This window comes from Podospora pseudocomata, chromosome 3 (genome assembly GCF_035222375.1).
Source record: "Podospora pseudocomata strain CBS 415.72m chromosome 3, whole genome shotgun sequence".
Taxonomy (NCBI): domain Eukaryota; kingdom Fungi; phylum Ascomycota; class Sordariomycetes; order Sordariales; family Podosporaceae; genus Podospora; species Podospora pseudocomata.
The window spans coordinates 2,838,618-2,859,714 of NC_085887.1; the positions used below are offsets into that span (position 1 = coordinate 2,838,618).

Consider the following 21,097-nt stretch of genomic DNA (forward strand, 5'->3'; position numbering starts at 1 on the left):
TGCTCACCGCCCGCTATTGGTCAGCCACACCAGCTCCCAGCAACCGATTGGCGCCACAGTAAGGTGGACCTGCCAAGGCTGGATGCCGCTAGCTCCATTACGTCGCAAGCACGGCTACCTAGCTGACCTTGCAGGGGTGGACTGGTGGTGAGGCGGCGGGCATCCATCCAGGTTGGATTTAGAGAGCTGCAACCACGACTGCTTCCCAACGCTATAACCAATACCAACAGCATCCATTTCACGAGCCATATCCGCGACGACCTTGCCGTACCATCTTGATCGACCGGGGACTCTCAACTTACAATCACCCCCTTCCAACCAACAGCATCCACGCAACACGCAGTCACAATGGCGCAAGGCGACTCCGAGAGGGTGCGCGAGGCTCAGAAGCTCGCCCCAGTCAATCCCCAGAAAGCTATCGAACTTTACAAGGAGATTATCTCCCAACCGCCATCCATAAACTCCGAGGCCGCTATTCGGGAATATGAGACTGCCCTTATCAGCCTGGGAGAGCTCTACCGCGACCAACAGTGAGCCCCTCGTTGGCAGCCTTCATGCGGGAACTGCTCGTCTGACCCTAACTAGGAACACACACGAGCTCGTGGGTCTCGTAACCACAAGCCGGACAGTTCTGTCTTCGTTTGCCAAGGCAAAGACAGCCAAGTTGGGTATGTAGCTGGGTCATAGGAGGCTTGCTTGTTGACCAGAAACTGACCTCACGCCCCACCAGTCCGCCAGCTCCTCGACCTTTTCGATGCCATCCCCAACTCCCTCGAAACCCAGATCGCCGTCACAAAATCTTGCATAGAATGGGCCACCTCCGAGAGACGAAGCTTCCTCCGACAAAACCTCGAGACCCGCCTTGTTGCCCTGTACATGAAGAAGCAAGCGTACTATGATGCTCTTACACTCATCAACGGCCTCCTCAAGGAGCTCAAGCGCATGGACGACAAGCTTGTCCTCGTCGAAGTCCAACTCCTCGAGTCTAGAGTGTACCACGCCCTCGGCAACATCTCCAAAGCCCGCGCCGCCCTCACCAGCGCTCGTACCTCTGCCGCCTCAGTCTACACCCCCCCTCTCCTCCAAGCCAACCTCGACATGCAGTCCGGCATGCTCCACGCTGAAGATAAGGACTTTCAGACGGCATTCTCCTACTTCATCGAGGCCCTCGACGGCTACCACTCCCAAGACGAGGCCTCCCGCGCCCAGGCTGCGCTGCAGTACATGCTCCTCTGCAAGATCATGCTCAACCTCGCCGACGACGTCAATCAGCTCATGACCAGTAAGCAGGCCCAGAAATACGCCGGCAAGTCCCTCGAGGCTATGAAGGCCATCGCCCGCGCGCACTCTAACCGCTCACTGGAGGAGTACGAGCGTGCCCTGGGTACCTACAAGTGGGAGCTGGCGAGCGATGGATTTGTCCGGAACCATCTGAGGAGGCTGTACGATGCCATGCTCGAGCAGAACCTTATCAAGGTCATCGAGCCGTTCAGCCGGGTTGAGATTGACCACATTGCCAAGATGGTCAGCTTGGACAAGGAGCAGGTGGAGAGGAAGCTGTCGCAGATGATTCTGGACAAGGTGATTATTGGTGTGCTGGATCAGGGGGCGGGGTGCTTGATTATTTATGACGAGACGCATCGGGATGAGGCGTATGATGCGGCGTTGGCGACGATTGAAAAGTTGAGCAATGTGGTGGATGTGCTTTACACCAACCAGGCTTCGCTTTTGGAGTAGGTTGGCTTTTCAAGAGGGAAGAGGTGGAATTGCTGTAATATCACTACACTAGGTTAGGGTGAGGAGGTACTTGACAGAGAACGCACTCTTAGAGAAAGGGTTGTGAAATTGAGAATCAAGCGTTGATCGTGAGGGGTATTTGATTTGTGATACAGATATGAACAGACAGTGAGTGTACGATCAATGCCAAGGTGGCCTGGTTTGACGCAACGTAAGAAAACAAAACATTTCATTCATGTGGTATCTTTGACGCTTTCCTTTTCCTCCCATGTTCTGATCCTGACAACCAGAATCCTAACTTGACCCAACAAACAATGTTAAAAGAAATAAAAAAAGAAAGAAACAGCAACCTTGGTATCTCCCTGTTTGGTCCGTTATACTACCCAGCAGTATTCCCTTATCCCTCTTCCATCTGATATCCTGACTCGCATATTTCCAACACTTTCTCAACTATCCCAACAATCACCTCCTGCTCCTCTCTTTCCTCTTCGGCTTTTCAACCTTATACTTCTTCCCCCCACCAGCAAACACCCCTCCAAGGCTAAACCACCCCCTCTTTTTCCTCTCCCTCTCCTTCTTTACCTCCTCCCTTTTCCTCCTCCGTTCCTCCATCCCCTTCCTATCCCGTCTTCTCATCTCCCCTATCAGCACAGCAAATAACATCCGTACAAGCTCCCACTCCGTCCATTTATCTTCTTCTCCTCGGGTGTGCAAGACAACATGTTTGTAGTACTCTACTATCTGCAAGTGCCAGACCTCAATCGTCATTGCTTCTTGTGGTTCCCCGATTGAGGGGACGAGACCGACGTAGGATTTTGAGACGTCGGATAAGGGGAGAATGGGGAGGCGGTGTTGGCGGTGGAGGGTGAGGCATTGGTCTAGGAGTTCCCAGTTGGGGATTCCCCATCCTTTAAGGGGGTCATTTGGGGGGGGAGAGGTGGTGGTGGGGACGAGGGAGGAGAGGAGAGAAAGGGGGTTGGGGAGGGAGGGGAGGGAGAATTTGGGGAAGAAGGATTGGGGGGGTTCTTCTTCTTCTTGCTCTTGTTCATGGCCGTGTTCGCCCTGTTGATGATGATCATGGTCGTCTTCTTGGTTGTAATCGCCATGGTCATAGTCATCCTCGTGATCGTAGTCACCCTCCTGAGCGTAGGTGCCCTGTTGATGGTGATCGTAATCTCCCTCTTCTTCCTCATCCGAGTAACCCTCTTCCTCAACAGGCTCAAGATCCCTCCCCTGGTAATCACGTTGCCGAGGCTGATACGGTTCATACCGCTGCTGGTCCTGTTCAGACAGAGGAGGGGTAGGCTCTTGGTCCCTGTCTTCACCATCCTCATCGTAATGACCCTGATCAGGCTCCTGCTCCCCAATTGCCTCCCAATCCAGCTCTGACGGCTGCTCCTCCACTTCCCGGCCATACCCCTCCCACGTAGCCCCCCTCGGTCTCTGTTCCGGTTCTTGCGCCTTGGCCTGATGAAGTCTCTGCTCAAACGACGCCTTCCCATAGTGCAGCGGCGGTCCCAACTCTTGTGCCCTCCAACCCTGCCGGTCCTGCTGCTCTCTCAACTCCCGATCTTTTCGCTGCTGAGAGGTATCCGAGAAAGGATCAGCTTGCCGCCCATTCTCTTCCTCTTCACTGGCTTCAGGCTGTGGCTCAGGAAGCTCAGGGTAGCTAACCACCGGCTCCTCACGACGGTTGTCCGCCCCAGTCCGCTCACCAATTCCACCTTCTCCAGCACCTTGCTTCTGACTCCGAGATTGCCTCGTCTTCTGCGATGAGTTTGCCCGCCTCTCGCGCGGCAACGGCGAGAGCGTACTACTCGTAAACTCGACAACCGGCCCGGGAGTCCTCCCCTTGAGCGGCGATCGAAACGAGGATTTGGCAGGAGACGCCGCTCGGTTCGGCTCATGTCTCGGGGGCGTAGTTTTTGGACTAGAAAAAACCTCGGCCGAGATTTGTTGACCGTTCTGAGCCCGTACCCGCTGCCGACGTTTCTTTTGAGGCTCAATCAACTGACGGCTTTCCTCAAAGAAGCGGCCGACTTGGCTGTTGTCTGGGTTGAGCACATTGGTGGTGGCCGGGGGGGCTGCTGCTTTGGCGGGCCCTGTCTGTGGTTGGAAGAGGGTGTTTTCTCCAAATTCTCGTCTGCGGGGCGCAAAGTTTCGAAGCTGGGGGATCTTATTCGGTTTCTCTTGAGGCTCGACGGGAGAGGGGGGCCGAGGGGCGGGGATGGGCGCTCGTTCTGGCTCTTTGCCCTTGGCCCGAATGCTCGTCTTTGCTTGATCGGCCGTGTTATCCGTCCGAGAAGTGGATGGCTGAGTTGTAGACGGCTGCGCTGCAGACGGCTGAGATGCAGAGGGTTGCGATGTTGAAGGCTGCAATGCAATTGACTGCAATGCAAATGACTGCGATGTAGAGGCTGCTGTCATCTGCTCCTTCGCCTTCCTCTGACCTTCCGTGATCCTGGCCAACCGCTTCTCCATGATCTCCTGAGCACGAGCGGAAGTGGACCTCCGTCCTCTGTCCTTTTCCTTGCCTTTTAAACCGCCATCGATGCTTTCAAGGCTATCATCATGTGCGCCAGACGGCACCTCCACGTTCTGCGAAGCATTCCCGAAACCCGGTTGCTTCTCAGTGACTGCTTCAGCAGTAACACTTTCATTTTGCTGTTCCTCAATCTCCACCAAATGAGCAAACAAGCTATTATCCGGTTGTCGCAGCTTCTTCCGTTCCTTTTGTTGCTGTTGCACCAGGTTGTTGGCTGGCTCTCGCCGCGATGGCTTGAACAACCCCATACCGGGCGTCTCTTGGCCAGGCAACAAGACTGGTGATGAAAAAAAGCCGCTCAGATTGGTCCTCGCCGGAGCTGGGGTGGGTTTGACGGCCGGCCGCTTGTCAAGCTGTTCCAGAATAGAACTGGACTCTTGTTCGATTTCATAAGCGTCATCAATCTGAGAATTCCGTGAAGAGCGAAGCTGATTTTCTTGGCCATCCCTCTGTTGTTGACGGCTGATACTCCTCCCCAGAGTCGGGATCTTGCTGCTCTGCCGGGACTCAACAACAGGTGCTTTGATCTGCGGGGGCACCACTCTTGGAGCGAAAGGGGTGACGCCACCAGCCTCGAGCCAGAAATCAGCATCATCTTCCTCTTCCTGAGCCGGCTGCTCTGGTTGCTGTGTGTTAACAGGGTCCATAGTGAAAGGCTCCGGTTCAGGCTGGGGTGTCGGTTTTTTGGCAGGCAGACGAGTCGCTTTTTGTTGTGGTCTCCTGTCTGTAGTCTCGTGATTTCGGCTAGAAGTAAACGACCCCCGGAAACCAAAATTGCTTGTGCGCGCAGGCTCGGCTCGCTCTTGAGCCCGACGTCGTGCTGGTTCAGCGATCGCAGAATTGGGAGCGCTAACGGTAGCTTCTGGGTCAACCTCAGGCTCACTAAAACGTGCCTCACGCCCAGAACTTCTTCTACTTGGGGTCTCCTGAAGATCCTCCTCGGGTTCCTCCTCAGGCTCCTGCTCAGGTTCTGGCCTGGGATTCGAAATCCGGGTGGGTGACAAACTCTTGGCTGTTTCGGCAACAAAATTCTTAATCTGCTGCAGTCCTCTAAACCAAGGTCGGTCCTGCTGCTTCTCCTGGGCGGTGTCAGTACGCTGCGGCGACGGGGAGCGGGTGGCTCGGGGCTGTGAGATAAAGGGCGCGGGGGACTGGCTCGACTTCTCAAACGATCCCCGAAATGGACTCCGCAGTACACTGTCTCTCCCTGGGGGCGAGGGCGGATCGGATGTCACAAGCTGCAAAACTCGGCCGGCACGTACTATGGGTGAAAGGCTAGGCCGGGGCTGCGATCCTGGGGGCGCTAGGTTTAGTGACTGTACATTCAAGTCTGTTCTCGGTAGAGGTGCCACGTCCGACAGCTGATCGGCTGGGGTTTCGTTCGACTTTGTTCTGGTGTGCTGCGGCAGGCGGGCAACAGGGACCGGCGGGCTAGGGTCACTGGCAGGTGGGGAAGAGGGCATCTCGACCTGAACATTCGGCTGTGCGGGTTGGTTGGGTGAAACGTTCCCTGCATCTTCGTCTACGCCATCGCCTTCAGCCTCGGAGGGTATTGGGGATGGTGTCTCATCAGGTGTCAACAGCCTATTCGATTCAAGGTGGGGGATGGAGTGATTCACTGGTGAAGGCCGCTCAATAGACGGCTGGATTGGGTGGCTCGCGGCCTGCGCTTCCTCTTCCCCTCCGTCATTGTCCGGTTCCTCCTCTCTTTCTCCATCGCGCACTTCGTCGTCATGTTGCTCTTCAAGCTGCGGTTCAACGTGTTGGCCTGGAGTTGCAGCGGCATACACTTCATCGGGCAAGGTAGAGAAGGAATCCCCTTCTCCACTCAGGTTTGATGTGTCGGCAGGCGATGGTTCCTGCGTTGTGTTGGCCGAATCTGTCCGTTGACGAGCAGCCTTGCGGATCAACTTCCCGAGTAGTGACTTTGGCTTCTTTATTGGCTTCGGCTTTTCTGGAACTCGGTTCCACCAAGCATCGGAGTCGTCTGCGGGTTCATCCTCGGCTTCGACTTCAGCTCGGATTTCGACCTCACTGGGACGGGGTGGCAATCGTTTGTAAGGTCGTTTGTAAGGCTTGGGTTGCTCCCGGTCTGGTTCTTGTCCTGGGTCATCTTGCTGCTCGGTTGCTGAATATCCTGAGGTCTCGGCCCATTGTCTTTCTGGCTGCACATCCTGGTCCGGCTCAGGTTGCGGAACAGGCCCATCACTGAACTCAAAGTCTGGGTCGGGCCTCGACCTAGAGTACTGTTCTTTCTGTGACGGTTCTTCAGACGCTTGTTTCGGTTCCTCAGACTCATGCCTGGGTTCCTCGCTTTCTTGTCGTGGCTCCTCAGACTCTCGCCTTGGCTCCTCGCTGTATCGCCTGGGCTCTTCAGAACCTTGCCTTGGCTCCGCGCTCTGTTCCCTAGACTCGTCACTAAAAAAATCAGGATCAAATGATCTGCTCTTCACTTCAAAGGAAGAAGTGTCAGCTTTCTGCACTGGTCCAATGCTAGAACCAAAACCAACCACCTCCCTCCGCATAACAGCTGCCCTCTCAGCAGCCTTTGCTTCTTGTTGTCCAACAGGGGAGCTGGAAGCAGACTCGCTTCTCCTCTCAGCAGCCGTGTTCTCACCCGGCAAAATGCTGAAATCAAAATCAAAGTTCTTCCGTGGTGGAGTGGGGGATTTTTGAATGCTTTGTCCGAAATCGAGTCCCTCCAGTTGCTCAGCATGAGAAGATGCAGCAGGTTTCTCAGGCCCGACACTGAAGTTGAAATTGGTCTCCCTTCGTCGGCGCACAGAAGGCATTTGAGTGCTCTGTCCAGGGTGAAAACTAGAACCAAAGTCAAATGGCTTCCTTGGCTCAGCAGCTTCCAGTTGAGATGTCCGCCCTGGCCCGACACTAAACCCGAAATCATGCTTTTCCCCTGTCTCTTGTACTGCCTCTTGTGAGCCCTCCCTAGCCGCAGTCCCTCGACCCTGCCTAAGATAGTCGATACCATTCTTAATAATGACTTTTGTGGCTTCACCGAGCTCTTCCTCTTGCTGTTGTTCCTGCCCGGCCATCATACTGGAATTCATCAGAGACCTGAGCTCGGCAAGCGGGACCTCTGTAAAGTCCTCCGCTCCCGCCATGGTATCCTGAGCATCCCCCAAATCACGAACCGGACTTGTCATGTAATCGCCCTCATCGTAATCGTCCTCGGGTCCATCGTGCATGTCGCCCCACTCTCCTTGTTCATCGAAATCACCTTCGGAGTGCTCGGGTTGTGGTTGTTGTTCCGGCTCTGGGGACGGTTCTGCTTCAGGCTCGGGTTCTGGTGCTGGTGATGGTTCCTTCGGGGGAGATCGATTGCTTAAACTCGTCCGGAGTCTCTGCGCGGCAGGCGACGAAAGGGTCCCAAGCCAGATATCATCCTCCATGTCGCCTGCACCATCATCGTCGTGAACCTCCCCTGCCGTAAATTGATCCCGGCCGAAAAAGTCATGTTGTACTGGTGGTAATCTCGAAGCGTTGTCCTGCTGTAGTATTTCCGCAATGCTGCCCATATTCATCTCGGCAGGAACCTGACTCTTCCGCGGCCGTCCTCTTTTTCTCGGCTGGGTATCCTCTTTTGCGGGTGTCATCGACTTTCGTTTCGCCGGCCTCTTCAACAGGCTGACGGGTCGCGGCGTCGCCTCGATATGTTCCAGCGCATCTTCGTCTAGTGGCTGCTGCTTCTGAGGGGACTTTTGTGGCGATCGAGACGTGCCTCTCGCAACAACAGCCTTCGCTCCCGGTGTACCAGGTCGTTTTCGTCGCGTCGTAGGTACCGGCGTCCCAGATTTCCGTGGCCGACCTCTCCTCCGCGGCGTCACGCCCTCATCATCACTCAGACCGCGCACCGGCACCACGGTAGTGGTAACATCCCCTCCTCCCCTCATAACTCCCCGTTTCGGCGTCGGCGATTGGAAAAGCCGGCGCTTTATGCCCTTTGTATTCTTCACCTCGTCCTCAGCCTGGACAGTCACCAGCAGCCTCTGTGGCGAAACGGGGCTGCCAATGTCGAGCTCAAAGGTTCGTTTCCTAGGCGATCTCGCAATGGATAAAAGTCGCGCGGCGGGTTGGGCTCGTGGTTTGACGCGCGACGGCGGCAGCATCGGTGGGCTGAGAATCGGATCTATTAGCGGGTCGGGTGAAGATCCCAGGTTCAGCGTTATGGTGTGTTCTTCATCCATGTCCGCGGTCGTCGCAAATTTGCCGCGGGCGAGGGCGTCCAGAAATAATAATCATGGGGGCAGGGGCAGACGCATGGACATGCAAGCCCACGCACGACCTGCGTGTGTGTGTGTGTGTTGTCTCTCCCAAAAAAAAATATACCAAAATTTAGACACCACCCCGCCTAATGAGGGCCACCGTTTAACGCGTCGATATAATGGGTATGGGATGGAAATGATGGTTTGAATGCGACAAGCTGCGCTTCCTATCGGTGTGTCCTGTGCGCGCACAGTTACATCCGACCAGGTACCAACCGTGTCTATTTACTTGTTGCCTGATTAGGCTAAGCCTTTTGATGGGTTTCTCCAATCAAAACATGTGGCTGTCTTCGACAAGAATACCCCAGGTCTTGGCCAAATTTCGGGATAACTTTATGCCCTCTTAATGCCGTGCAGACGTCATTGTCAGCACTTCCTATCCGTATCTCCCTCCTTTTCTGAAAAGAAGATGCAGATGCGGCCACTTCTCTTCTTGCAGCAACGCTAGAAAATGGGAGCCCAAAGCTGAGCAAATCATTCATTACTAATCTTTGTCGCATCTTGAAGGTCTCGAGAACTAAAGCGCGCCCTTCGAGTTGTTCTTCAACATGACGTGATGGGGCTAATGGCGCAACCGGCCGTGTAAGTGGTGAATCGTGTGTTTGACAGAATTTGAATGTAGCATTGCTTGATAATATCGAGAGGGTGAACCTTTATTTCTAGACAGAATCATAGAATATATATACCTTGACATCCTCATCCATTGGATCCCTTCTGATCACCATCTCAACATCCATCTCTGCCACCCACCGCACATATCCCAAGACAGCCCACCACACACCTCACCACCATGGCCATCGACCACCTCCCCCCCTCAGGCGACGTAACCGCCCCCTCAACTTCTACTCCCCCCCCTCCGACAATTCCCCCCCCTTCAACCTTGCCGACCTCCCCCCCGACTCCCCAACTCCCCCCCGAAACTACGGCTCAACCCCCGTCCCAACCCTCATCCACGACGCCCGCCCCAACCTCGCCTCCTTCACCTTAGACCGTGACTCCTTCCAAATCCTCACCTCCCAACCCCCTCCCACTTCCGAACCCTCCCTCTTCACCTCCGACACCTCCATCAAAACCCACTACTACCCCGAAATAACCTCCCTCCTCCTCTCCACCATCCCAAACGCAACCCATATCCTGATATTCGACCACACCATCCGCCTCCCCTCCCCATCCGCCCCCCGAACCCCCGTTCAGCGCGTCCACATCGATCAAACCGCCCTATCCGCCGCCCAGCGCGTAAGGAAACACCTCCCCCCCGACGAGGCCGACAAAATCCTCTCAACCGGCACCCGATACCGCATCATCAACGTCTGGCGGCCCCTCAACGACGCACCCCTTGAATCCTTCCCCCTCGCTTTTGCCTCCAGCGCAAGTTTACGAGATGAGGAAGTGGTGCCGGTAGAGCACAGGTACACCCAGACGGGCTACATAGGGCAGACGGCCGCTATTGCCCATCATCCTGATCAAAAGTGGTATCACCTTTCCGGGATGCAGAACACCGAACGGATTCTCCTGCAGTGTTTTGACTCGGAGGCGCTAAAGGAAAACAGCGAGGTCAAGGGGGGGAGGGTGGCGCACTCGGCGTTTGAGGATCCACGCACCAGACCGGAGGCCGAGGGGAGGAGGAGTATCGAGGTGAGGGCTTTGGTTTTTGGTCCTTGAATTTGTTGGAATTTGGAAGGAATCAGCAGGCGGAGAGAGGAATCTGGAAACAGAGAGTGGGCGAGTAGCATGTTACGGTTTAGAGCAAGCAAGTTAGAATGAATTGATTTATTCCATGTGAACTGATAATAGTTCGGTGAACTAATCAGTCCACCGCTTCCGCTGGGGTATTGCAGTAGATGCCCGTGATGCCGCCCGCAATGTTATGAAATAAAAGAAAAAATCGAGCCCGATATATAACCGCCCAACCCGTAACTCCTACCCGAAAACTCCGTTTCATATGCCCATAAGTAGTATGTCATGTACAACTTTCATCCACCAGATATGGTAGGTGGCGCAAAATGTCCGCATCCCAGATTAGGAGACTCGATGTTCCTCATTCCTCCTCTAACCGCCCCGTCCACCACGTCCTCCCTTCCGACTGCTGCTGCGGCTCATAGGAACACCATTGGCACTGGATTGTCGGCTCATTGGCACTCCTCCAAAACCCTTGGCTGGCGACTGGCCTGGTGTACCTCCATGACCTGGACGCGGGGTGCTGCTCCTTTCGTTGCTCATAACAGGCTCGACTGTATCTGGCAGCACCGGAAGCCCGAGGCGCTTGCGCACCTCGTTCTCCGAAGGCCTTTCGCCCTGAAGGTAAGCAACAAAGCGGTGGTCTCTAGCTGGGAAAGAGGCAGCTTCGAGGAGCTTGCGGCTTCCATTCTCCACAGCAAAGCTCGATCCAGGGCCATTGGCCTGCTCATACTGCTTGAGGGCTTGCATGACCATCATATCACCATTGACGTCGTCGTTAGCGAGGCTGTTGGTGGTGTTGTACTCAAGTCTGTTGTGCCCCTTGATGTATGTGGATGGGAATGTGGCTGGGAGTTTGGGGTCTGCAGCAAGCATCCTGTCGAAGTTGCCAGGAAAGTCAAAATTGGCGAGCAACTCCATTCCCATGAGCTTGTCATCCACGAAGTTGGGATTGTTTGAGCCACGAAGTCCGCTGCGAGTCGCGTGCGAAATATTGCGCTCCATTGGGGGCGCAGAGGGAACCGAGTCGCCGTCATCGTCGTGCTCGCCGTTGCCGGAGTCGCTACCGTCTGGCGACTGGATAGGACGGCCGTTCTCATCAAACTTTGGCTTATGCGTCAACAGATATTTGTGGGCGGCAAAGGCAGCCGTGTTGTAGGTCATTGAGAGTTCCTTATCGGTGAATAGCTTGTCGATGCTGTAGATTGGTCCGGTGGTCTTGCGCACTGCTAGGCGGTCGGTTTGCCAGAGAGGCGTGGTATTAGCATTATCTAGAGCTCGTCGCTGGGGGGCTGGGGAGCCATCGTCGTCGTTGTTATTGCGCTTTCGCTTCTTATTGTCCAAGGACATGTCATCAATCTCTCCTCGTCGCAACCTCGTCGCTCGCTTGGCGTGGGTACCGCCAGGGCTGGCAGGGTTTGTGATGCTGAACTGGTTCGGGTGAAGCAGAAGAGCAGACGAGTCGGAGATTTCCAGTGCCTCCTTCTCCTTATTCAATCGGAATTTTTTGGTGGTAATGGCGTTGATTAGGCGGTCGCGAAGGGTTTGGGAGAGCGCGCGGTATTCTCGGTTCGCTGTCTCGACCTTAAAGGCGTGGGTGTTCATGTACTCAGACACCTTCTTGTCATAGTCAAACTGTGAAAACAAGGTCAGTTTTTGACAAAAAGCGACAAAAATTCGCAAGGAAGGTATTCCTTACCTTGTGCTTCGCTAAAGCGTAGTCACGCTCCTCCATCAAGTCCTGGACCTTGTTCATCCAGTCTGTGAATCTCGGACCAGCCGCTCCAAGGTACGATTGTGGTGTTGTGCTCGCATCGGCGTTCAGCTGGTGGAGGATTTGTTGGTACTCCTCCTCGAGATTGTCAAATGGTCGCTCAGCGTATGGGTCAATCCTCATGACCAGATTTGTGTCCATTTGGATCTTGTGAAGTTGCTCGCGGAAGGTTTGGTCCCTGTCTCTAGCCAGCCTATCGTCAAGCTGGGCCAGTCGATCGGAGATCAACTGGCGGCGCTTGTCTCTCTTAGACTGTGTTGCTTGCGCTGATGTTCCAACCGGCGCAACGGCCGAGGAAGGGTCTGTCGTAGCCATTGCGAATGCGACTCGAGGTGTGGTCGAGAAACGAAGAGAAGCAGTCGTCACTCTCGAGACCAGTGTCGGGTCGATCGTCGAACCTGACAGGTTTGCGTCTGGCGAAGAAAAGGTGCAGAATTAGTCGAGATTTGTATATATCAGAGAAACTCTGGTATCAGAAATGAACTGGAGAAGGCCGTGATCATTGTATGCAAAGTCGGCCTTGTTGACCTTGGTGTTGTGTGTCGGGTGACCGGTTCGAGAAGACAATAAGTCGAAAAGAAAGCGCCTTGCGCTGGACTGGCGGCAACCGACAGAACGGACTGGCCGGTCTGCTATTGTCACTGTTCTCCCAACCCCAGCTGTCAACTGTGGCTTGCGCACGGTTTTCTTGTATTCAAACCGCCAATGCTGTGGCTTGAAACCAGGAACACCAGAGCTCTGACCAATCAGATGATGTCTGGCTGGGCATAGCTTTAGAGCCTTGCTCCACTGTGGCACAACTGGCGCCGACTTCGAGCAAGGCTGCTCCGTGTGGAAGACAGTAAAGCTCACACTGTCCGCCCGCCGGAAGCTGCATTCAAGTGTTGTGTCACTCAGCCCACCAGCCTGAATTCAGAGAGATCTCACATCAACTCGATATTTTGAGAGGGACTCGGTCAATAGGTCAATACTCGACCGATATTCAAGCCCAGGACAGCTTTCTTATACCAACTCCTTAACACATCTCTGCAAAGGCAAAAGCAGAACCCAAATTTACCCCTCCTCCAGGACCTGCAACGCCACTTCGTCGACCTCGATTTGACGGACCAAAGCTGGTTAGGGAGACAATACCACCAACAAAACAACATCTTGTTAACCGGTCTTTGGGTTTTGACCCTGAATTGACTACCACCAACCGGCCACTAGGCTTAACCTTACCCTCACATATCAACATTCAAGATGGAGCACCTCTCAATACATGACCACCAACACGGCCCTCCCCCCCCTGGAATGATGCCGCAACCACCTCAACATCCAGGCGGCCCTGTACCCCAGGGCATGATGCCCCCGGGACTCGGCCGCCCTCCCCAGCCCCAGCAGTTGCCAGCCCAGATGTTTACCACTGCTGCTCAGCTGTTGGATCTCACAGATAGTGTGTCTCCTGTCCTCTCTCTCACTCACACATGAGTTCTAAACACCTCACAGAAAAACTCCTGATCTCCCTCCGCGACGGCCGTAAATTGATAGGCATCCTCCGCAGCTGGGATCAATTTGGTATGTATATCTCTTGAACTATGACGACCCCAAGCCCAAGGCATAAGATATACTCAACAAGCCAAACAGCCAACCTCGTCCTCCAATCCACAAAAGAGCGCATCTTCGTCCCCCCCGTCCTCTCGGAAAAAGAGCCAACCGGCATCTTCGCCGACATCGACCGGGGTACGTTCCTAGTCAGAGGCGAGAACGTCTTGTTGCTTGGAGAAATCGATCTCGACAAGGACGACGATGCGCCCCCGGGGTATCAGCTGGCCGACATAAAGATGGTGGAGAAGCTCGCGAGGGAGAGGAAGAAGGAAGAGAAGGTCAAGGAAAAGAAGAAGACCAAGATGCTGGGGAAGGAGGGCTTTGAGGGGGAGAATTTGGGGGAGATGCCGCTCATCTAAGAGGTGGGGAGGAGAGGAGAAGGGTAAGGGACTGAAAAAGCAGAATATTGTGAAATGCTTACTTTCAGGTTCTTGGGGAAGAGAGAGACCTGTTACATGCTCATGGCTTATGCGTAGATATGGCATGATTGAGAAGGAGGGTTATGAAGAGGAAGAGCATCTCATAGCGATGGGTTTGTTATTGAAGCAAGAATGGCATGGAAATGAGGACCATATATCATGTCATGGATTTGGTAAAGTTTATGACATGAATAGCCATCTACCGCGCTCACACTCGGCATCGCAACACCCCTCAACTAGGTACACCCATCTCACAAAGCAACCACGAACCCCTCAGCTCTCGCCCCCTCCCTAACCCATTGCTCAGGCAACTTCACCCCCTCATCATCCACCCAACCCCCAGCCATCATCCCCACCGCCATCAGCAGTCCAGCACTGTTGGGAAAATATGGGGTGGGCACCCTCTCCCCTCCCACCGCGTAGCCAGCATCATCAAATTTGAAGATGGGATGAAGTAGATACTCCACCGCCTGCTCTACATCCCCCAGTCTCAGGGAATTCATAGCCAACATTGCGAAATCCCACCCGTAGCTCTCATTCAGTCTCCACGTCTCCTTGATCTTGCGAGCCGTGTTGTTGACTACCGTGAGGTCCACCTGCGGTGACGGGGGAAGGAGACCAAATATCCCAGCCTGAGCAGGGTGGTCAAACGTTGTCTCGGCGGCAATCCACATGTTTGGGATCCCTTCATAAGTAGCGTAAGTGTTGTTGACGACTGGCAGGGGAGCTAAATTATCCCTGACAATACCCCAAATCTTTGGCGACGTCTGGTTCAGTCTCGCTTTCCACTTCGTCGCAACATCAAGACCAAACCTCCAGTAGGCGAGCTCAAAAGTAGGGTTGAGGGTAATATTAGGGTTGGTATTCTCCGACACGGGATACAACGGAGGGCCGAGGTCGTAGACTTTGGTGGAGGAGTTGAACCAGGCAAAGTCCGCCATGAAATTCGCCGTTTCTGTCAGGATGGCGTCCCATTTCTGGAGGGTGGTGAGGTTGTTGGGGTGGGAAAGGTAGTCTGTCTCCGCAAAAAACATTGGGTGAGGCTGCTGCCAGATGAGGAGGGAGTTTATTTCCCCCGGGGATGACCGGCCGGTGAGGGGGTCGGTCATTTTGCCCCAGCGGGCTCCGTTGTAGCCTTGCTTTTCTGCGCGGGAGAGGCTGGAGGGGAGGAGTTGGTTGTAGAGGTGGGGGAGGGAGCGGTGGAAGAGGTCAAGGTGGTTCCAGCGGGCGAAGGGGAGGGTGTGCCAGAGGTTCATCTCGAGGTGGAATTTGCCGTGCCAGCCGTTGTTGACTAGGCCGGATTCTTGCGGGGGGAAATCGGAGGCTGAGTTGACTGCTGTGAGGTATTGGGAGTGGATGATGCGGCGTTGGAGTTCGAGGGCGCGGGGGTCGGAGTGGACGGGGGTGAGGTCGATGAAGGCGCCTTTGGTCCAGTAGTTTTTCCACCAGTTGCGAGAGGCGGTAGTGATTTGCCGGTAGCTGGCTTTCTTGCTGGAAAAGTTGGGTGTCGGTGAGAAGGAGATGACGAGTTGGATCTTGGAGGATGATTTAGGGGCGAGGACGTAGCGATGAGTTCCGTCCAGGGGTCCGGTGATGGTTGCTTCACTGCCTTCCCATTGAATCATCGTATAGTATGTGGTGCCGTCCAATGTGTGCTTGATCTGGGCACTTTGAGGCGAAAGCTGCTTCAAAGTCGTCTTGTGTTTGGAGGCTAGATTGAAGTGTCCAACAAAAGGAGCATTGAACTTTTCCTTGTCTGGGTAGGGAAAGTCCAGAAATAGACCAAGATCTCCCCTTTTCAAGAGTGATGACTGAACCTGAACAGCAACAATGTCAGAGTCCGAATCGGCCCATGTCTGAACTACAATCTTTGACCCATTGAATCTGGAAGATGAGGTCAGTCTTCCCGACCACATGTCTAGCTCCTGGGTCTTTTCCTCCAGATCACTTTCGACAACATCATGACCACCAAAGTGTAGTCCGACATTGGCGAGGTTGAGCCTATGAGGGTTCTCTCTCAGCCAGTTCGAGATGTCGTTTTGGGTTGGGTTTGGCTGTTCATAGCGGACCAGTCTTCCATGCGTCCACCATTCCAAGCCGGTGTAGTCTTGAGATAATCAGTTGGTTGTCTCATGGATCATATACCTATCTGGTGTCTCATACTCACCTTCTACAGAAGTCTGCCCTGGGGTGGTGGGAAGGCTGAAGTTGTGCCATCCCCAAGTGTTCATGATAGCAAAGGGCTTGAAGGTTTGGAGCCCGGTAATGTCGGCCCCGAAGGCAAAGTTTCCATTTCCGACTTGCAACGGGGTTGTATCAGAACTTGCATTTCGGCGTACACTGAAGGACTGCACTACTTTGCGTCTTTGCTCAACAGAAATCCCCTTCGCCTCAGCCAGGCAAAAGAAGGCAACGATAAGATGGAGAGCTCGCATGTTTGTGTGTCATGAGCTCGCAGAAGCGATGTGACTTTCGAGATGTAGCAGACTGTCCACATGCTTCACAGCATTCTTATACATACAAGTAAGGTAGTATAAACACATGGCAGCCATGTGTTCCCCTCATGCAGCAATATCTCAAAGTGACCCGTTGATCTGGGCAATGGGCCCTTGATATTCAGCCATCGACCACTAAACCATTAGCCTGGTTGGGACTGCAGAGGTCTGAAGAGGGGTGGTGACATCCATAACAAGCAAGATATTCTTTCCCGTTGCGAATAGCAACCAAGGAGAAGAAGGTGGGTTGGAGAACGGCAGCGGGATGGACGGTCACTGCATTGAGGCTGATATGAAATTCCGTCAATAAGCAAGCTTCCTGATGTTCATTCGAGGGGTGGTGTCGTCAAGTGGTCGCATGCTAAGTGAGGTCTCAAGTACTATCCAAATGACGTGAGGATATCTCCCAACTTATAAGAATGGTTCGAGCAGGCATCTCGAGTTCAAAGTTGGGTGACCTGATGTGAGCTGAGGGTTGAAAGTGGAACGGGATCGTAGTCCAGCTGAAACAAGTGGGCAAGAGTTGGGGAAATTAGGCCCAACTACCCCGCTAAAGTGGGCTAAATGCCGCCCTAGAACGGCCCTGCCACCACGCCGCAGACAGGCCGCCCAGTTGCTGTTGCTGTGCAGCATTATTTTGCATGTGTTTCCACGCTGGTAAACATCCCACCCACTCAGCCGTCTTTTAACTTTTGTTGACTTTAGACTTTCTACGCCCTCTTCCATATCTTGGACTTGTCGCGCCATTCAACCATATCGAGAATCCACAACGAGAGGCCGTCCGACATTCTGTATCTGCCAGTCTTCATCAGAGGTCTGTTTCGAGCTCTGCTCCGCATTGACAGCAGTGGAGTTTCCCCATTAGCTGCGTCATCATAGCGAATTGCCCCGCTAACCTTTGGCACACTGTGACCTGCAGTTCACCAGTATCTCACAGACAGCTTGCGCTTTGGGTTCTCATCATGAGTAACTTCTTGACGACAGTGTGAGTTGACCTCCGGCCGTTACCCCTAGAGCCCCGACCAAAATCCACGATGCGCCCCTCTTTGCCCATTTTGAGAGAAACCCGAAGGCGCTTCACCGACTCGACGTGGGGCGCCTAGCTCAATCCCAGCGAGACGCACGCGACCATTGCAAATACGAGTTGAAGATATCTTGGCTAACTTGGGCACACTGAAGTAACCAACGGACGAGGAATCAGTTCAGGCCTCGCGCTGGCGGCAAAGGCGGTGCCACCAGCTACCAACTTCGACAATATGCCGAGGCGACCCTTGGCGGGGGGAGTCTTCGCAAGGTAGTGAAGCTTCCTGAGGGCGAGGATGAGAATGAGTGGTTGGCCGTCAACAGTATGCCCTCTCATTCCTAAAACTACCACCGAAAATGATAGGCCAACTGACTCGTGATGGATAGTGGTCGATTTCTACAATCAGATCAACCTGTTATATGGCGCCATCACCGAGTTCTGCTCTCCTCAGTCATGTCCCGAGATGAAGGCCACGGATGAGTTTGAGTACTTGTGGCAAGACTCGGAGAACTACAAGCGACCAACGAAGATGCCAGCGCCGGCCTACATTGAGCAGCTCATGACTTGGGTTCAGAGCAATATTGACAATGAGTCTGTGCTTCCCAGCCGTATCGGTACGTTGCCCGTCTCTACAGACTAGAGAAGACCCCCTTAACACAAGAAATAGGCGTTCCATTCCCCAAGTCTTTCCCAGCTCTTGTGCGCCAAATCTTCAAGCGCATGTACCGTGTCTACGCGCACATCTACTGCCACCATTACCCAGTCATCCGAGAGCTCGGCCTGGAACCACACCTGAACACCAGCTTCAAGCAGTACGTCCTCTTCATTGATGAGCACAACTTGGCCAGCGGGAAGGACTTTTGGGGTCCTTTGGGGGATCTGGTGGACAGCATGTTGCGTAGTGACTAGTCGTGGAAGATTGGGATGCTGGGTTTAAGGATAATGCATTGCTGGCTTGTTGCATGTGGCGTTTGGGTACAGATGGATGGATGGATGGCTGGGAGCTTAGAGCTTGGAGCTTGGAGCTTTGGTTTCAGGGTATGGATGTCTGTCTCTGTAATAGGATTCTTGTAATATGGCATTCGGGTAATGCATGTATGCGAATCAATGATAAGTAATTGACTTGAATGATAAAATGTATAAAGACCAAGAAATCCAATCGGGCGCAGGGAGGTTACATAGGTGACGGTGGGTGGTTGGCCCGGTTCCACCCGGCAGCTTTGCTCTTGGCCCCATCACACCCGCCCGCCAGTAGCCCGAAGCTGGCTTTCTGCCTGAGGCACCCCTCTTTTGCCGAGCAGCCAAACCCCGTTTCTAAAAACTGAAGCTCAGGTTCACGACACTCGAGGTCCGCATCACCGCATCCAATCCCACAGTCACCATGTTCTCGCGACAGGCAGTGCTCCGCGCCGCGCGGTCCGCCGCCCCCCAGCGCGCCATCCAGGCCCAAGCCCGCACCTACGCTGCCGCTGCCTCCAACGAGAAGGTCAAGGCTCCCGTCTCCCTCTTCGGCCTCGACGGCACCTATGCTACTGCTCTGGTACGCCCCTCCCTGACAAGTCTTTTCGGTGTCGGACATTTTCTGGGGTGTTTTTTCGGAAGGGGGGGAAAGCAATTGAGTTGGACACTGGGGGGAAATACATCAATTGGAAATGGGACAACACCGAAGAACTACGAAAATGGAAAAGGGAAAATAATTGAGGAACAATCACTAACAAGCTGCGTCATTTTGGTTTTGGCGCCATAACAGTACACTGCCGCCGTCAAGACCTCCTCCCTCGAGCCCACCGCCAAAGGCGTGACTTCCCTCGCCAACCTCCTCGCGAAGGACCCCAAGCTCGTCGGCATCCTCGAGGCCCCTACCCTCTCCGCCGCCGACAAGTCGGCCATTGTTTCCGAGCTCACGAAGAGCGCTGGCGTCTCTGGCGAGACTGTCAAGAACCTTTTGGCTGCTCTTGCTGAGAACAACCGCTTGGGCTTGCTGCCTGGTGTGTGCGCCAAGTTTGGCGAGCTGATGAGCGCTGCTCGTGGTGAGGTTGAGATGGTTGTTACCTCTGCTCAGGTGAGCCCCCCTCCCCACTGTTCACAAGGTACGAAGGGGATGGTGAGGACTGACATGTGACATGACATAGCCCCTCGACAACAAGACCCTCAACCGCCTTGAGTCTGCCGTCTCCAAGTCCTCGTATGTTGGTGATGGCAAGAAGCTCAAGGTCAAGAACCAGGTATGTCTCCACCGCTTTACCCGTTGCTGTATATCACTCCACCATATACTAACACTTCTACCTCAGGTCAACCCCGACATCATCGGCGGTCTCATCGTCGAGGTCGGCGAGAGAACAATCGACTTGTCCGTCTCCGCCAAGCTGGCCAAGATGAACAAGCTCCTTACTGACACCTTGTAAATTACTTACTACTACTACTACTACTACTACTACCTCTTTTTTAACAAGACCGTCATGAGCCGTTCAGCCCTTTGCTTTTTTTCGCTCCTTTGTATAGTGTGCAGAAAAGGGGATTGTGAGGGGGATAGGGCACGAGAGTGGAAGGGGACCAGTCAAGTTTCGACACATCAAAGGCTCGCGGTCATTTGTCTGGATCTTTCGAGAGAAAGGGAGGACGTCCCCCTGTGTATATGAGCCGAAAATAGACGCATTGCGACAAGCTGGATATCTACCTGCTTGCCGTCTTGGTGATCCTCTTTGTGATCGACACTACAAGCCCTCCTTCTCGCCCGTCTGTAGCTTCGTCCATGCAGTCACGACCAGTTCAGCGACTATGCTCCCGCCCACCACCGTCGCCTTCAGGAAGTTGTAAGAATACAAAACCAAGAGTTCCCTCGGTATCTATCTCATTTCCTCCGAACCAGATGGTCCCTGTGAATGTCAATCAAGATTGGGAGAACCACCGCTGCCTTTTCAACCATGGATTTCCATAACCACCCCCCTTTCCCCTTCCCCTTCTCTTCGAACCCCAGATTGACTGACCATTTTTGTCATACATGACATGACACCTTGCGCTTGGTAACTTTTTGCTCGTCCAAACATACATACAGCTTTACCCAATCTGAAGGCTAGGCTACACAAAGAATGGAATGTGTGTTGCTTAATCACGACGCAACTAACTCGCAAGCAAACACCACGTCGAGACAAAAAGGCAAAACAGCTAGCTGGATTGAGCCAAAATTGAAGCAATCAGCAATTTGTCCCTCAGAAAGAGGATAGGTAACAAAAATCAAATCATAAGGTTATGCATCAGCCGTGAATCGAACACGGGGCCCATCGATGGCAACGATGGATTTTACCACTAAACCACTGATGCCTAGTATGAGTAATGAGAATTAGTGGTGGAATACGGGGTTATGTCAGGATACTACCCTCTCCTCCTTCATCTCCTTCACCCTGCATCCCCTTTTCCTCTCTCTCATCCTACCCATCATAACCTATTTCACTTCTTCACTGGCGCAGATAACAAAATTTTCGACTTGAATAGCTTCCAAAAACAAAAAGCCAGCCATCACGTTCATCAACCTCTCTATCTATCAACTATTTTCTCTCTTTAA

General features: G+C 53.7%; 8 protein-coding genes and 1 non-coding gene across 9 annotated transcripts; 6 read left to right on the forward strand and 3 right to left on the reverse strand.

Moving 5' to 3' along the window:
- The first annotated feature begins 138 nt into the window (after positions 1 to 138).
- On the forward strand, positions 139 to 1,870 carry RPN6 (26S proteasome regulatory subunit rpn6). Its single transcript, XM_062889096.1, has 3 exons — positions 139 to 530; positions 586 to 668; positions 731 to 1,870. Exons 1-3 carry the CDS (start codon positions 349 to 351, stop codon positions 1,735 to 1,737), a joined length of 1,272 nt encoding a protein of 423 aa, XP_062745042.1. The 5' UTR covers positions 139 to 348; the 3' UTR covers positions 1,738 to 1,870.
- Positions 1,871 to 2,199: 329 nt separating this feature from the next.
- On the reverse strand, positions 2,200 to 8,484 carry QC762_308030 (uncharacterized protein; the record flags this gene model as incomplete). The annotated part of the gene is given in 2 exon segments (XM_062889097.1): positions 2,200 to 4,110; positions 4,126 to 8,484. 2 exon segments carry the CDS (start codon positions 8,482 to 8,484, stop codon positions 2,200 to 2,202), a joined length of 6,270 nt encoding a protein of 2,089 aa, XP_062745043.1.
- Positions 8,485 to 9,352: 868 nt separating this feature from the next.
- Positions 9,353 to 9,550, forward strand: QC762_308040 (uncharacterized protein; the record flags this gene model as incomplete). Its single annotated transcript, XM_062889098.1, has 1 exon — positions 9,353 to 9,550. The coding sequence occupies one exon, from the start codon at positions 9,353 to 9,355 to the stop codon at positions 9,548 to 9,550; it is 198 nt and encodes a 65-aa protein (XP_062745044.1).
- Positions 9,551 to 10,336: 786 nt separating this feature from the next.
- QC762_308050 (uncharacterized protein) lies at positions 10,337 to 12,817 on the reverse strand. Its single transcript, XM_062889099.1, has 2 exons — positions 11,939 to 12,817; positions 10,337 to 11,874 (listed from the first exon to the last, which is right to left on the reverse strand). Exons 1-2 carry the CDS (start codon positions 12,326 to 12,328, stop codon positions 10,612 to 10,614), a joined length of 1,653 nt encoding a protein of 550 aa, XP_062745045.1. The 5' UTR covers positions 12,329 to 12,817; the 3' UTR covers positions 10,337 to 10,611.
- On the forward strand, positions 12,710 to 14,168 carry QC762_308060 (uncharacterized protein). The gene is made up of 3 exons (XM_062889100.1): positions 12,710 to 13,445; positions 13,499 to 13,567; positions 13,637 to 14,168. Exons 1-3 carry the CDS (start codon positions 13,253 to 13,255, stop codon positions 13,954 to 13,956), a joined length of 582 nt encoding a protein of 193 aa, XP_062745046.1. The 5' UTR covers positions 12,710 to 13,252; the 3' UTR covers positions 13,957 to 14,168.
- Positions 14,169 to 14,267: 99 nt separating this feature from the next.
- On the reverse strand, positions 14,268 to 17,328 carry QC762_308070 (uncharacterized protein; the record flags this gene model as incomplete). Its single annotated transcript, XM_062889101.1, has 3 exons — positions 17,238 to 17,328; positions 16,184 to 17,168; positions 14,268 to 16,123 (listed from the first exon to the last, which is right to left on the reverse strand). The coding sequence occupies exons 2-3, from the start codon at positions 16,449 to 16,451 to the stop codon at positions 14,268 to 14,270; spliced, it is 2,124 nt and encodes a 707-aa protein (XP_062745047.1). The 5' UTR covers positions 16,452 to 17,168; positions 17,238 to 17,328.
- Positions 17,048 to 18,444, forward strand: MOB1 (Mitotic exit network component; the record flags this gene model as incomplete). Its single annotated transcript, XM_062889102.1, has 4 exons — positions 17,048 to 17,325; positions 17,431 to 17,496; positions 17,691 to 18,149; positions 18,203 to 18,444. Exons 3-4 carry the CDS (start codon positions 17,999 to 18,001, stop codon positions 18,442 to 18,444), a joined length of 393 nt encoding a protein of 130 aa, XP_062745048.1. The 5' UTR covers positions 17,048 to 17,325; positions 17,431 to 17,496; positions 17,691 to 17,998.
- Positions 18,445 to 18,916: 472 nt separating this feature from the next.
- On the forward strand, positions 18,917 to 20,213 carry ATP5 (ATP synthase F0 subcomplex subunit OSCP atp5; the record flags this gene model as incomplete). The annotated part of the gene is given in 5 exon segments (XM_062889103.1): positions 18,917 to 19,075; positions 19,286 to 19,597; positions 19,668 to 19,760; positions 19,827 to 19,960; positions 19,973 to 20,213. The coding sequence occupies 4 exon segments, from the start codon at positions 18,917 to 18,919 to the stop codon at positions 19,938 to 19,940; spliced, it is 678 nt and encodes a 225-aa protein (XP_062745049.1). The 3' UTR covers positions 19,941 to 19,960; positions 19,973 to 20,213.
- A 572-nt stretch (positions 20,214 to 20,785) lies between these two features.
- Positions 20,786 to 20,856, forward strand: QC762_0056650. The gene has a single exon. It is a non-coding gene; the product is annotated as a tRNA-Gly (tRNA).
- Positions 20,857 to 21,097: the final 241 nt, after the last annotated feature.

What these genes read in the sequence shown, in the direction of transcription:
- QC762_308060 (XM_062889100.1), top strand. Translation starts at nt 13,253, where the DNA reads ATGGAGCACCTCTCAATACATGACCACCAACACGGCCCTCCCCCCCCT. An exon ending in GCTGTTGGATCTCACAGATA is followed by an intron (nt 13,446 to 13,498) that starts GTGTGTCTCCTG and finishes AACACCTCACAG; the next exon opens with AAAAACTCCTGATCTCCCTC. An exon ending in CCGCAGCTGGGATCAATTTG is followed by an intron (nt 13,568 to 13,636) that starts GTATGTATATCT and finishes CAAGCCAAACAG; the next exon opens with CCAACCTCGTCCTCCAATCC.
- RPN6 (XM_062889096.1), top strand. Translation starts at nt 349, where the DNA reads ATGGCGCAAGGCGACTCCGAGAGGGTGCGCGAGGCTCAGAAGCTCGCC. An exon ending in GAGCTCTACCGCGACCAACA is followed by an intron (nt 531 to 585) that starts GTGAGCCCCTCG and finishes GACCCTAACTAG; the next exon opens with GAACACACACGAGCTCGTGG. An exon ending in GGCAAAGACAGCCAAGTTGG is followed by an intron (nt 669 to 730) that starts GTATGTAGCTGG and finishes ACGCCCCACCAG; the next exon opens with TCCGCCAGCTCCTCGACCTT.
- QC762_308050 (XM_062889099.1), bottom strand. Translation starts at nt 12,328, where the DNA reads ATGGCTACGACAGACCCTTCCTCGGCCGTTGCGCCGGTTGGAACATCA. An exon ending in ACGCTTTAGCGAAGCACAAG is followed by an intron (nt 11,875 to 11,938) that starts GTAAGGAATACC and finishes TTGTTTTCACAG; the next exon opens with TTTGACTATGACAAGAAGGT.